This window comes from Rhinolophus sinicus, linkage group LG02 (assembly GCF_036562045.2).
Source record: "Rhinolophus sinicus isolate RSC01 linkage group LG02, ASM3656204v1, whole genome shotgun sequence".
In the NCBI taxonomy this organism is placed as follows: Eukaryota; Metazoa; Chordata; class Mammalia; order Chiroptera; family Rhinolophidae; genus Rhinolophus; species Rhinolophus sinicus.
In genome coordinates this window covers 185623725-185638957 of record NC_133752.1, presented here as the reverse complement: position 1 = coordinate 185638957, position 15233 = coordinate 185623725, and the positions used below count along the sequence as shown (strand labels likewise).

At 45.8% G+C, this 15233-nt stretch overlaps 1 protein-coding gene across 2 annotated transcripts in view; it reads right to left on the bottom strand.

Moving 5' to 3' along the window:
• Positions 1 to 244: 244 nt before the first annotated feature.
• CHST11 (carbohydrate sulfotransferase 11) overlaps positions 245 to 15233 on the bottom strand; it is a 254568-nt gene continuing 239579 nt past the window's right edge. For both annotated transcript variants that reach the window (XM_019728467.2, XM_019728468.2), the window contains exon 3: positions 245 to 5384. In XM_019728467.2, the coding sequence (XP_019584026.1) occupies positions 4530 to 5384 (855 nt within the window). In that variant the 3' untranslated portion in view covers positions 245 to 4529. The remainder of the gene's footprint in view (positions 5385 to 15233) is intronic.

The window sequence follows — 15233 nt, the reverse complement described above, 5'->3', positions numbered from 1 at the left end:
CATCTAAGTTTATAGACAAAATGGAATGAAGAAAGCTTTCATTCATCCCCAAAACAGAAAGGGTTTGGATCTACGGTGGTCTTTACCATGGCCAAGACTGCCAACAAACAGGGTCTGCCTCCCCATCTTTCTCCATTCTTTGATGCTCACGAGCAGGAACCCCCACATGCTAAGGAACACACCCCACCCCACCCTTACAGTCTTTTGTCAGTGAGCCATGAACAAACCATACACACAGAGACGCTTCTTTTTCTCTTCAATTTAATTGAAGTTACTTAGAAAAATAATCAGGCTTGAATGGCTTTTCCTGGAGGAAGGTTCATGAACATTTCACGCTTTTGTTGGCAATGTGGAATTCAGCTTTCTTGAACAGTACAGTAAGATACAGAGACTTTTCTACAACAAGCCCTCTACTGCATACAAACATGTAAAAAAAGAAATCACATTCCACAAAGATGTTAAATTATATGTCCATATGCCATACTGAGCATGCTCGTAAGAAAAGAGTACGGGCAGACAGACCTTTGTGTGCCTGACAAAGCGTAGCAGGCTGAAATTTGCCTGCTAACGGCCAACAGTCAAGCTGGTTGTAGTTCATGTTGCCTGTTCAGAGGGTCCAGCTGGTTGTGATGGGAAGAGACTGGAGGAAATGCTGGCTGTGGGAACTTGGGGGAACGATGAGGTCAGTCCTGCTGACATAAGGGTGGGCAAGGAAGGGATTTTTGCAGCTTTGATTGTGTGTGTGGAGGGGACGAGCAGCCTGAGAGAGAGGTGCTCTGAGCACCACCCACCAAGGACAAGTCGCTTGGCTCCCTGCCAGGTTAGAACAGGGACCTGTGCTCAGTCACTGCCCCAGCACTGGCCCAGACCCCACAGCTAAGTGTGCTAGGGATTTGCTTTTGTTCTGGGAATTTTCTGCTAGCAGGATTTAGACCCTTGTGCCTCCATGCCTTTGCCTCCAGGAGGACTGATCCAGCTGAAGTTGGCGCCACCCACTGCTCTCCTGTGGCATCCAGATCTTGGACAAGAAGGAAGGTGAAGCTCACCTGGTGGACAGGTAGAAAGCAAGGTCCCCTCTGAGACACCACAGGTCAGCAGACTGCCCTTCTTCCCAGATCTGCTGGGAGGCAGAGACGGGGGCTCCAGAGAAGCTGCAGGAATTCAAACCCTGTGCCTAATGTTCTACAGCGTTCCAACCAAAGGGATAAGGTGAGAAGGAGTGTCCTTGTAAATAGTACCCTGACTACCTGGTTTTGAAAACACAGCAGCACCTTTGAAAAGTGGCTCGGAGATGGGATACCTGCCTGTACTTTTCTCCAGCTAAGCATGCGATAGAAAACGTTTTCCAAGTATTCTTTAAAAAAATGCGAACTTTCGTTTCCCAGGCACACTTTCACCCATGGATTCTTTTTAACCAAGGACACAGAATACTTTATACATTCTGCAAAACACTTGAATCTTAATTAAAAATTTTTTATACCATTAGAAAGTAAGATATGAATACAAAACAAAACATGAGGAGAAAGGGTCCCTTATTGCAGAACCATCCTGATGTAGCATCCCCCCCAGGGACAATCTTTCTCTCTTGAGAGAGAGAAAACCATGAAAGGAGACCATCGGCACACAGCACTGAGCTGGCTCGCATAGCTGATCAAGATGGATACGGAAATGCAAAATTCAGGAAATCGACATCAATTTCCATTTTGAAACCAAAAAGCACACAGTGAGCAATTCCAAACTGTGGAATCGAAGAAGCACTTGTCAAGGGTTGAGCTCACTTTGCTTGCATTGAGCAACCTAAGGCTTGAGCAGTCGGGGGACCACTGTGGCCTTTTGCCCCACCCCCAACCCCCTTCCTTCTAGCCACACCACCCAAGACTTTCCTCCACTCCGCTGGGGAGGGATGGAATCGTTGCCTGTGTACAAATCGTTGTTTGTATCCAGGATTAGAACCATTGCACGTAAGGAAAAGTTGAAGTCCTTTGATAAAGTACCTCTGTGGGCTACAAACCAGACGGAACGATGGTGCTGTTTTATTTTTATTTTTGTCTTTTGGAGTGGGGTTAGAGAGGCAGTTTTCATCCTTGAAGACTTCAGATGCACTAAATCAACCTAACCAAAGTATACTCTGTGGAACAGTAGCTCTGTGACATGATCTGCAAAATAGGGTATCCTGGTCATGTAAGTTCGGGAAATGCTGCTGACTCACTGATGCTCTTGGAATTCACAATGCACAGTGCACATTCAAGGCTCTGAAAAGTCCTGAAGAAAGCAAACTGACTTAACTTGGTTTGCCAAGGATACATGGCCACAAAACTCTTATTGGGTGTCGCATGGACTTGACATCCCCTAGAACCTGTGCTCTGTAGAGCATATGTTTAAAAAACGCTGGACAGTCTGTTTCATTAGCAGAATCTCTTATTTCTGAGAACAGTGTTCCCTGTCTGGAACTAGGACCCAGACTCCCAATTCCAGGGACAGCTGAAGACTGACACTCTACTTGGTAAGACATGTTGCATAAATCTCTATTCATCAAGGGTAGAGCCACTGTGCCCTTCACAAGGGGAGAGAGCTTGGAAGAAGGTACACAACATTTATAAATAGCTTCGGCCACCTTCTCCAGTGCACACCTCACTCACATTCAATAAAATAATTTTCTCGGTGAGATGTGGCAGCTGCTGCTCACTGAGCTGTCTCTGAGCTTTACTATACAATTTTAATAGTTTCTGTGAATAAATTATTCATTTTTTGTTTGTTTTAGAATATTCTTCTCACCCCGTGGCTATATACTGACTGCATCAATAAAAAAACAAAAAGCAAAATTTACCCACACCCCATCCCACCCCACCCCCTATTATTAGAACTATTATTATTATTATTAATTATATACAGTATCTGCTACCAACTCATTCACTAGCTGTAAGAGGGATGTGGCTCAAACTTCAACCGAGGCATCGGAAATGGTTGGAAATGAGAAGCGTTTGCAAGTAGTAGAACAGGAAGTGAATGTTGTCAGCCTTCCAGAGGGAAAGGGGAATGAGGGGCTGATGGTCACAGAAGGCTGTCCTCGCTGCTCATGCGCGGCGGTCACAAAGCTGCTGATGCTCTTAGCCTTGGGAGGACTTGGGAGGGGGTACGCATGTGCACGTGTGTACCAATACTCCACCTCTGACCTTCACAAGGGGTAAACACCAGTCCATTGTAAATCTCTGAGTGTAGAAACCCTGCCACAGCATTTCACTCTTCCACGTGGCAAGAGTAGAAAATAATGCTTCTACATGGAGACTTGACTGCTGGGCTAGAGATGACAGGAGGTGGCCCTGGACTCAGCTAAAAGTTCCCCTTCCCTCACCCAAAGCAGACATTACTAATCACTCACAGCACGGTTCTATGCTGTGGCTGGTAAATCTGTTCTGGGGCTTAAACGCAGACACTACCAATAAGTTGGAGCGGGCACAGGATAGCAAACATTTTTCTCGTCTCCTGTGCTGAGCACTGAGCTTGGATTACTCACCAAGTTAAGTGGCATGCTCCAAGCAGGTGATTTGCAAATTTGGGCCATAGAAAAATCCAAATTTGTAGGGGTCATGGACCTCCTGCTTATAAACATTCCAAACCTCATGGTACATCCAAAATGTTGGGGGTTTGCTAATTGTCAAGCTGGATACTCTGTGTCCATGTAAAGCTTCCTGAGGGCTGAGACTATTGGTTTTGTTCAATGCTCTATCTGCAGGGCCTAAAATGAGGCCTAGCATGTAGTAGTTGCTCAATAAATATTTGTTGATATAAAGCAACAGCCACTTCACCTTCATTACAACTGGCACTGCCAGTTAAAAATTTCTTTAGAAAAGCCTATTCTATCAGACTACTAATTCTGGTGGGGGAAAAAAAAAGCTACAATCAGCTCTCTCGTTGGGTTAAAAAAAAAAAAATCACATTTCTTTAGTGCAAGGGACTTTTGGGTCGTTTGAAAATTGGTTTGGAATTAAGTCCCTTGCAAAGGTGCCTCTTTCTATTTATTTCTAGCAGAATTTCAAGAATGGTGGCATCAATACACATCACAATGGTTGTTATCACACAGTGGCTCTGTGAGCGGTGAGTGAGAAGGGTCACACCCCCAAATGAGCTATAGCAAGCAAGCATAGAAGGAAACATAGATTTCTTCTGCAAAGACATTTGAGTCTTGTTGCCACACAAAGAAATCTATACGGAGACCATGTTTAAATAACTATAAATAATATTAATTAGAATTTATGGAATGCACAATTCATGGAATTCACCAGAACACAAGGAAACCTTTGAGACAGTGTTGCAGTATTCATGTCTAAACACAAGGACACCCACTCTATTCCCCTGCAAAGACAGCTGTCCTTCCGTACTAAGGATTTTAAATAATTCTCACTATGCTGCTCGCAGCATCATCCCCAAAGAAATATTAATTTACAAAATAACCCAATATCCATATAATTCTTTTGACAAATAAAAATCTTAAATTAAAAAGCATGATTCTCTCCCTCTCCCCACCCCCTCTATTCCAATTTCAGGTAGCTTGGCACTGAGTAATTGAACATTAAAAAATCGAGTTTGTAGACTTCGTACAGCTGCGTTTGGTGCTCTGAGCTGATGTTCTGGAAGAATTCCGTGGTCATTTCATCAGTAGTTCTTGTGGATTTGGCATAGGTGGGGAACTTCAGGTAGCTGCCCACGCCTGCCAGCTGCAGCACGTAATTAGAATCCTCCTCCAGCGTCTCGTACTTGCCCACGAGGTCGTAGTGGATGTGGCACGGGTGGCAGAGCGAGTAGACGGTCTGCCAGTGTTCGTTGAAGGGCTCCTCGCGCTGGGTGTGCGGGTCGATGAGATAGGCCACGAACTCCTCGAACTTGACGTCGTCGCCTTTGCGCAGCGCCTCCTGCGTGGCGTTCTTCCGCTGGCGCTTGATGATCTTGGTGCCGTAGCGCTTGTGGAAGGAGGTGTTGTACTTCTGGGTGAACTTGTTGCGGTAGGCCGACACCAGCCTCTCGAAGGGCTCGCGCACGAACAGGAACTTCATGTAGCTTTTCAAGCGGTGGTTGATCTCGGGGATACTGTACTGGTTCAGCGTCTTCAGGTTGGCGGAGACGTGCGCCTCGTTGGCCGGGATCTCCATGGGGTCGCTGTACTTGCCCCGCCCCGTCAGGACCATCATGAGCCGCTTCCAGTTGGTGCAGGCCACCTTGGGCACGTAGCAGTAGATGAGCTCGTGGTCCTCGTCCACGACCAGATGCTTCAGGTCGTTGGGGGTCAGCACCCGCCGCTTGCGGCTCATGGCGCTGCTGGCCCGGCACGTGTCCGTGACCTGGTCCCGCCTCATCTGGTGCAGGACCGCGGTGTTGGAGAGCTCCAGCTGCAGAGGGGACACAAGAGGAACAGGAAGTCAGTACTCGTGTGGCAGATGGCCACTTGGCCACGTCCATAACCATGATGGCCAACGCAGGCCACCAAGGCAGCCCACTGACAGCTAAATAGCCTCAGTCTCCATTTCTAATTCGCCATCAGTTGTCTCAACTATTTTTGTTCTTTGTTCCACCCCACTTCCTTTGCAGAGTAATATAATGATCAACTCTATAACTTATTCATCGCCCTCTACGTGTCTGGCATTTTACTGGTTTTATATACATATATATAAACACACACACACACACACACACACACACACACACACACACACAGAGGGTGCCAAAAAAATGTATACACATGTTAAGAAAGGAAGAAACTATTGAAGTTGTAATACTCAATATATACCGATAACGAAAGATGAATACAAGTCACGGTTCAGTTTTGCAAAGTGGTTACCATCAGCATGATTTTAATACAGTTTTTTTCCTTTCTTAAAATGTGTATACATTTTATTTTTTAATTGGGTAATATTGGAGAACAGTGTGTTTCTCCAGGGCCCATCAGCTCCATCTCCAGTTGCTGTTTTCAATCTTAGCTGCAGGGGGCACGGCTCACCATTCCATGGTGGGAATTGAACCGGCAACCTTGTTGTTCAGAGCTCACACTCTGAGCCATGTGGCTGCCCCAAAATGTGTATACATTTTTCTGGCACCGTGTGTGTGTGTGTGTGTGTGTGTGTGTGTGTGTGTGTGTGTGTAGTTTTTCTCTGTACAACAAACTTGAACTGATGTTGATTTATTTAATAATATCAAGCACCTGCCATTGTGCCAGGCAACATGCTGCCAGCCACTGGGGATGAGGTAAAAAAACATATATATACAATGAAGTAACTGTCCTTACAGAGCTTCCAGTCTAGCTGGGAAGACAGAGGGAAGTGAGGCTCAGAGAGGTTAAGTTACTAGCTTAAGATCACACAGTGAGAAAGAGCCAGAGCCAGTAGTAAAGCTCAGGTCTCCTGGCAACCAAAGCTGCCCACTTTCCACCCTCTGATGTCCAGTACCACTATCTTCTAGAATGAAGTAGGAAGAAAGCATGGAGATCTGGCATTTGATTTATTTATTTAAAGCAAGGGGAGCCCATTTTTCTACAAGCCGATCATTGTGGATATCTGTTGCTTTTGCTTCTGGTATTAGTGCCTCGAAGCAGTGCCTCTGGGAACCCATTCTCCATTCTTAGTTCCCTTTCCTCTCAAACTGCTGAGCTGTGAGAATGGCAGCCTGGAGCTTGGTGACAGGGAGGAGGGCCACCATGAAGGGAGAGGAAGACTGCAAATGAAGGGTACAGAGGAAAGATGAGCAGAAAGACAGAGGGTCGTATTCCTAGTGACATCATCTGAATACCTAGGTCTATACATTGTTGAAACCAGATCCCCAACTCCTGGGCTTCTGTGACATTAGTTGATATATTTGCTTTGGTGGGTAAGGCAGTTTGAGTCTGGATTATATCATTTGCAATCAAAATATTTGGGTAGTTGCATGTATTACCCTTTGAGCTTTTTCCTCTCTGCCACATTCATCCACTGATCCATCTATTCAAACATGCACAGACGTCACAATCTACAGGGAACTCTGCTCAACACCACCTTTTTTCCTAAAGGGCTCACAGTCTAGGAGGTACCAGGCCAGAAAGACGGCAGCCTCCACAGGGGCTAACGGGAAGTTGTGTGTGCTTCTCTAAATTCCAGGAGCAAAGTTTCTCCCCAAAGGCAGTCCTCACAGCCCACGTAGAATAGGAAACATAAGACCACACTGCCCTGGTGTGCTGCCATCTTGGTGTCCACACCCAGAGATTCAGAGACTTTTATGCAGTGGTGACACCCTATTATTTTTGGCTTAATGCCATGCCTCCATCTACCCTCCTGGATGTGCAATGTGGCTCTTCTTTTAAATATAGAAGAAATTAATAGTAATTATGGTTCAAGTTATAGAGAAACTGGGGCACCAGAGTTCTAGAATAGCCACTCTGGGACTGCAGATGGCGTGGTGTCCTGGTGGCCTCCCTGCTCTGTGCGTGGAGACCCCATCCATTCAGTCGTTGTCTGAGGTCCTCCACGGCCCAGCACCAACCCACTTTTCTAGCCTCATTCCCACTCAGAACTGAAGGGAGCTCCAGAGAAACCAGTGAGTCACTCTTTTCCCTTTGGGCTCAAGCACTCCCATTTGGGCTTCTCCCCTGTCCATCTTCGCTGGTATAACCCAATAAGCCTTCAAGGGCCAACACACTCCCCTGCCACACAAGTGGAAGAATCGTTCCCGGCTCTGAACATGCACCGCACTGGGCGTCCTTTCTAGCGCAACTCGCCAGCCTACTTCATGCTTGGTTTTCTAACGTCCAGCAGCCACTTGTTTCACAGGGACTTGGAGCCCCAGAGTCACTGCGCCCTCCAGGCCAGACTGTGGGTGGCCTTGAGTCCTGAGAGTGGAAAGGATCAGTGACCACCCTCCTCCCCCCAACTACCTTCCCGCCCCAACCACCTGGATAGAGCCAAGGGCCCAAGATGCAAGAAGCTGGCCCTGTGTTTCCAACTCTGAACCACAATCTGTAGAATTCAGCCTAAAATGAGCACAGGGTAACTGGGATGGGCCTAAATGAGGAACACAGATGGCTTTCCTGGGGACCTGAGGGATATCCTGTTGGCCACTGGAGAGAAGTCATTACACCCTGCATTAGAGCTCTGTGTCTGTGTCCTCCCACGGTCCCCACGATGACAGTGATGGCAGTGATGGTGATGAGACAACAGCACACAGTAGGAGCCACTCTGTGTGATGCACCTTCATAGGTTATTTGAATACATTCTCTCTAATCTTCCCAGCAATTCTCCACACTAGATGCTATCCCCACTGGAAGTTTCCACACTCAAGGGAAGGAAGCGAACCAGGATAGAGTGCTTAACGCTTTGAAAAGTTCCACGTGGGAGCAGTAAGGAGAGTCTCGAAGGAGTGTTCAGTGTTCCCCCTCCCCCACCATGGCCACTCCCCTTTGTAGTCCTAACTGTTACTCTTCCCATCAAGAAGTAAAGTTTCTTTTTCTAGCCTCCTGACTCCAGCAGGCTGGGACTTGCTCAGACTAGTAGAACGTGTGCTCGGCGACAATAAGCAAGTTCTGGAGTCTTTGATGAAGGCTGGCAGGTCCCCCCCCCTTTGCTCTCTTGGAATGCTTGCCGTACATTCATACCGTGTTTCCCCAAAAATAAGACCTAGCTGGACTTATTTTTTTTTTTGCGTCTTTTGTAGAAAAAATTAATATAAGACCCGGTATTATATATTATATTATTATATTATGTTATGTTATGTTATATTTATTATATAGATCCGGTCTTATAGTAAAATAAGACCGGGTCTTATATTAATTTTTGCTCCAAAAGACGCATTAGAGCAGATTGTCTGGCTAGGTCTTATTTTCAGGGAAACACGGTACCACATTCGCTTCATGTTCTCCCCGTCGAATATAAGTACCACGAAGGGAGGGCTTTGTCTTTCTCTGGCTGTATCTCCAGTGCTTACACAAGTGCCAGTCACATAGCAGACACTCAATATACATTTGTCGAGGGAATGAACGACGTAAAGGTAGGAAGGCCCCTCTGTAGCTAATGAAACGTCCCAATTGCTCATAGACGGAGAGTGTTCTTTCATAGGGACTGTACCAGGATGACTAGTGTTCCCCCCAAACTCATGTCCACCTGGAATCTCTGAATCTGACCTTATTTGGAAATAGGTTTTTTGCAGCTGCAATTAGTTAAGATGAGGTCATACTGGAGTAGACTGGGCCCTAATCCAGTGACTGATGTCTTCGTAAGGAGAGAAAACAGAGACTCAGAGACACACAGAGAGAAGCCCACGTGACAACAGAGGCAGAGGTTGGTGTGATGCATCTACAAGCTAAGAAATGCCAAGGATTGCTGGGAACCACCAAAAGCTGGGAAGAGGCAAGGAGGGCTCGACCCCTACAGGCTTCTGAGGATGCCCTGCTGACTGACACCTTGATTTTGGACTTCCAGCCTCCGAAGCTGTGAGACAGTACATTTCTGTTGTTTTCAGTCACCAAGTTCACGGTAATTTGTTACGGCAGCCCGGGGAAACGAATCCGGGAGCCACGCCTCCAGTCAATCACTGAGCAAAGTGACGTAAGGTTTAAATGTGTAAGGGAAGATGACATTATTATGTGAAAGAATACAGTCCTCTTACATAGAAGAACAAGGAAAGGGCATGAGGGCACTGGTAAGTAGGAAGACGGTGCAATATGAAGTCGGAAGACCAAGGCTCGAACTTGGGCAAGACCCTTACCTTTCTTTTCAAGACCCTCCGTTCTCTTATTGCAAAATAGGGATATCGAGTAAATCATATAAGGTATGGTGCAGCATTTAGAAAACAAGACCAAGTCTAGTTCAGAATTTGGACAAGATACGCTACACAGTGGGCAGTTAACATGTACGTATTTTTCTATGAAAAAAGAAAAAAATCCAAAAAAGAAGGGCAGGAATCTCAAAGACAAATTTCACCAGCTCTGTAATTTTTTTGCAGGCCAGCCCTAGGTCATGGAATTCAATCACTGTTTATTTTGAACAGAAAAACTGACTTTTCCATTTCCTGACCTCTTAGCAGATGTCTTTATCATCTTAAGAGGAGCATTCATTCCATTCAAAACAACACAACAAACTGTCCTAAAGGAAATACAAGGACCAGGAAGGAAAAAGGGCCCATCAATTTTGCCCATTCGAATTGCTACGGACAGGTTTGAAGGCCATCTATTACTAAATGAGCAAAAAAACAACGGGATTTCTCTCCCCGCCTTGTTTTCCAGCTCTTTTCAGTTGGAGACAATTTTCCTACCATCTGAATCCCCAGGGAGGTAGCGTGTCAGTTAATACTGCATTCAGGACCACAAAGCCATGAAAAGTGGAACTGATATCACTGTATCAGCTTACGTCCAATTGCAGAGACAGAAAATAACTCAGTGGGGCTCTGAAATGTGGTACTTGAGGTTTCTTTCTCTTCCATTTCCTTCTTCTCCATGGCAGTTGAGGTGGCAGAGGGTGTACCTGCAGCAACGGGGTACACACAGTTTCCTTCAGGAAGGCTCTGGGGTACAGGTCAAGAGAATAAGCATAGTCTTGAATATGAGACGTCTCCAGGCCGCTTCTCAGAGGCGCTTCTCAGAGGCAGACGTTCACTTGGGCCTCTGGTGTTGAATTTTTTAACAAACTATTTCAATGTGTTTCCTTTTCACTGTTAACTTTTTATTTTAAAATAATTGCAGACTAGTGTTGATTTAATTGATTAAAAATACAATGTTACTGAAATATAAACCAAAATAAAACTAGGTATACAGGACCATGTGACCCAAACAAATGTAAACATTGAAATGAACACTATTAAGCTGACAGATGATGTTGTTTTTCTGCCACTGAAGCCCAGCTTGAAATGTGTGGGGTGCTTGCTCTGTGCTCTGGGCAGGCCCTTTGCGGTACAGCATGCCTCCTCTCTGTGCTGCATGGGGACTCAGTTTTCCCACCACGTTCTCACTTCCAGTTACTGTAAACCCAGTATCCTGTAACATCATTTGACCTTTATGCGATACAAACTCATCATTCATCTATTTTCTGTCTCTGCCCGTTTCTAATTAAGACAATAAAAATGGACCTACATTCACCTGAAACTAAAACAAACAAAAAAAATAAAATTGGGAAAAAAAAAGACAGGCAAATATGGCGAAATGTTCAGATTTGACAAAGCTTGTGTAAAAACAGGAAATGGACCTACCTGGTGCCACCAAGACCATCAATGAATACACACACACACACCATGATTTCACATGGTGGCCCAAGGGTATCAGGAGTGGCCCTGATACTTTAACTTTTTCAAAAGCTTATCACCAAAATAAAAATACAAAATTTCTACAATTCTCATACAGAACTCCAGACCCCTGGGACTTAGATCTGTGGACCCCTGAGCCTTGATTTAAGAAACTCACATTAAGGGGGTCCCTGGACAGATCAGAGGCAAGAGAGGAATTCTTCACTATCTTACGAAGATGGGGCAGGAGAGATTCCTGATGGCAGTCCAGGCTGTTCCAGAAATCTACGTGTTTGTTATTAGGACCAACAGCATGTTAGAAATTGCAGGTAAGTACCAATTTCTAACTTAAAAAAAGAAAGCAAAACTGGCCATGTCCCTTCCACACTAGTCCCCAAGCAGGGCTCACAGGAGCTTCTGTAACAGTAATAACTTCAGCAGCTCACAGGTTCCCTGAGTATCAGTTTGGGAACCGTCCAAGGGACCAACAACAGAAAGACAAGAGTGTGAAGAGGATTCGTGGAAGAAGCACAGTTTACTCCCTTCTCACTGAAAGAGAACACCTGTCTTTTCCAGCCACGTTTTGTCAATTTTACAAAGCAGAGGGTTTGTTGATCTGATAATTATCTGAGCTGTGAGATCAATCTCTTTCCTCTTTCACTCCCTTTCTCTCCCCCTTCTTTTTTTTTCTCTTTTGCAAAGATATGTGAAGAGACCATTACAAAGGATATATGTGCAGTATACAATTGAAATAGGAAAAATCAAATATACCACAAGGAGCGTGATTAAGGATCTCACTTGGTTGTGGGCTTCCTTGTAGCAGGGGAAATGTGATTAAATCTTGTTTTTGTTCTCAGAAAGGGGAAGCATGGCAATTGTTTGGGGAAGAAAATGTCCAAGATTTTAAGGGACTCAGAAATTTCTGTCAGGGAGGGAGATTCTTGGATTCAGTTTGTTCATGTTTGGGTTGCTTTCCTCAGCTGACCGAATACCAGTGTCACGTTTCATTACCACCTTTAGGTCCACAGAACGTTCTAGCACAGGACACTTTCACATACACCATCTCATTAAAGAACCCCCTGGAACTTCTCCTGAGCCTCCTAAAAGAAGGTTTATATTTAACAGACTAGCCTGTACTTCCAACCACATGTCATTTGGGTGGAGGGTGAGGGGCTGGCTACTGCCAGGTGTCAATACTTCACGTTGGTGATTCTCAACCATCAGCACACATGGAAACCACATGGAGGGCTGGTGAAGACAGTTTGCTGGGCCCCACCCTGAGTTTCTGATTTGGTAGGTCAGGGAGAGGGCCTGAGAATGTGCATTTCTAGCAAGTTCCCAGATGTGTTCGTTTGCTCAGGCTGCCATAACAATATACCACACACTGGGTGCTTTCAACAGCAGAAATGTGTTTTCTCGCAGTTCTGGAGGTGCGGGCAGGGTGGGTTTCCCTGAGGCCTCTCTCCTTGGCCTGCATATATATATAGAGATGTATATATATGTATATATATATATGTCTGCCTTCCTGCTGCGGGCCCTCTGCGCACATTGGCGCCTGGGGTCTTTTCTTCTTCTTATCAGGACACCAGTCCTACTGGATTAGGGCCCCACCCTAACGAACTCGATTTAATTTAGTCACGTCTCTAAAGGCCCTGTCTCCAAATACAGTGACAGATTAAGATACCAGGGGATAGACTTCAACACGAATCCAGGACAGGGGGACACAATCCAGCCCATCACACCAGGTGACACTCTGCTGCTGGTCCGGGGACCACACTTTGAGAAGCACAGCATCATGGGACGAGCAAATGACTGTAATCGAACATCTTTCACCCCCTTGCCGCTCTTCTTAATTATAGAACACAGAACCCAGGTTCATCATCTGCTGCCAGGAGACTCCGAGAGCTGCCTCCAGTTTCAGCCTCGACTCCCTTCATCTCTGCCTTTCATCTCCCAAAAGTATAAATTAGGTCAGAGGAAGGCTGATTCTAGGAAACCGTGAACATGGCTACAGGCTCTGGGCTGTGTCCTGCATTCTCGTTTAGATGTCTATTTTTAATTTGGACATTTTTAAAAAGGCAACTATAATTAGTTTAAGTACCAAATTTCGGGACTGTTTGAAAAAGTCTTTAAACCTCTACTGTGTTTCATCTTAAAAGGAAGAAAAGCTGGTTTCCCTTAAATTAAAACATCTTCCGTGGGGTGTACAATTTCTCTGAGACACAAGAACCCAAACGGAAGGAGGAGCAGCCTCCTGAAGAAAAATGGAAACCCAGAGAAAAAGGTAAACTTGGAGGCATCAAGTGAGAGGGGCTTGGTGACATCTGCCATCAACGACTATTGGCTTGGGCCCAGCCTCAGTTTCTCCACTTGAAAATCCGAATACAAAACCCCTTTCAGTATCTCAGTTGCCCTGCCATCATCCTATCGATTTTAAAATGGGGGGAGGAGAGGAGAGCCTGAGGCTCCAACTTGTTGGGATTATATTACCTTTCTTTCTGGTACAGAAATTCCTAAACTTTCACGAGAAGGGCTAGTCGTGAGGGATCCCTGAAGAAAGCCCATCCACAACAAAAAAGAGGCACACATTTATGCCAGCTAACATTCAGTGGGCACTTTATATGTCCTAGCTACTGTTCACCCTTACACTCCAGGAGACCGGTATCATTGGTATTCCCAATTTATGGATGCGAAAACTGAGGGTCAGGAAGACTAAGTAATTCGCTCAAGATCAGGGGATAGAAACTGGGGCTCGGGTTTGAATCCAGGCAGCCTGCGCTCTGAGACCCTGCACGATGCAGCCTCCCAAGGTCTATAGGCGGACCTGGGAGTCACCAGCTCCAGGGCAGCCCCCGGACTCATGGGTTCCAACACTGGATGCTCATTGGGGTCACAGGGGAGCTTTACACACTACTGAGGCCTGGGGCCCACCTCTGAAGTCTGATGTGCTTGCTGTGGGTGTGGTCAGCTCCCTGAGGCGTCTAAAGCTGCAGGTGGGGACCACTGCCGTAGAAGCTCCAATGCCAGCAGCTGTAAACTAAAGCACAGACTGGACTCGAGCAGTGCCCTTTGTGTGATCTTAAGCAAGTTTCATCCTCCTGGTCCTCAGATTTAAGAGAAGGGGATTTCCATTCAGTAGGGCCAGAGGTCAAAGCTCTATAGGGCCACAGTTCTCAGACGTCTTTGGATGGGTCTATGGGGAACCACTGGTAATTAAATGAAACTTTGATGTTTAGGAAAGGAGAAACATATTGGGCCTGTAAAGAAATAATCTGGTCTGGACCTGTTGCAAAATTTGAAAGGGTTTAGGAAAGAAGTGATTCCATGTTAACGGACATGAACATTGCTGGGGACATTGGTTTTTCAGGATTTGAACTTGACACTGGGGAAACACCTGTTTGACTGCAAAAGACTGAATCTCTGCAGGAGTGTGTCCTATCTTTCCAAAGCAAAAGCAAGGAAAAGGAGCAATGGCTGGGAAGCATTTTGAGCCCTGGAAGGTGCAGCGGGGGTGCAGGGGATGCTGGGTGACCGAGAACCAGCACCAACCAGGCTCAACTGACAAGGCCAGGGATGAGCTAAGGCTTTGTGCTGCATTTTAACCTTGGGAGCTACATGGGCAGAAACAGGTGAGTAGAGGGGTATTTCAGGCTTGCGGCTAAGGTACTTCTTTTCTACGCAGGGTTTACATTTCATGACTTGGGTTATGGTCTCAAACTTAAATGCCCTTCTGAGGCAGCAGGGAGTCCCAGGGCCACCTGAAGGTGGGAGATGCCACTTAAATCTCACCCGTGTCGTCACGAGGAAATGGGGACCTGGTCTTTCAAGATGTTTCAATTCCTCAAGAGAAGCCAGAAGACTAGATTTTGTACGTAATCTCTGCATTTTTAAATGTTAGCTATAATTTTAAAACACTTTGTTTTTAAATGGTGTGGGCCAAACCATACTTGTTTGGGCCGGGTTTGCCTGTGGGCCACCAGTTGGCGCCCTCATCAAGGTATCTG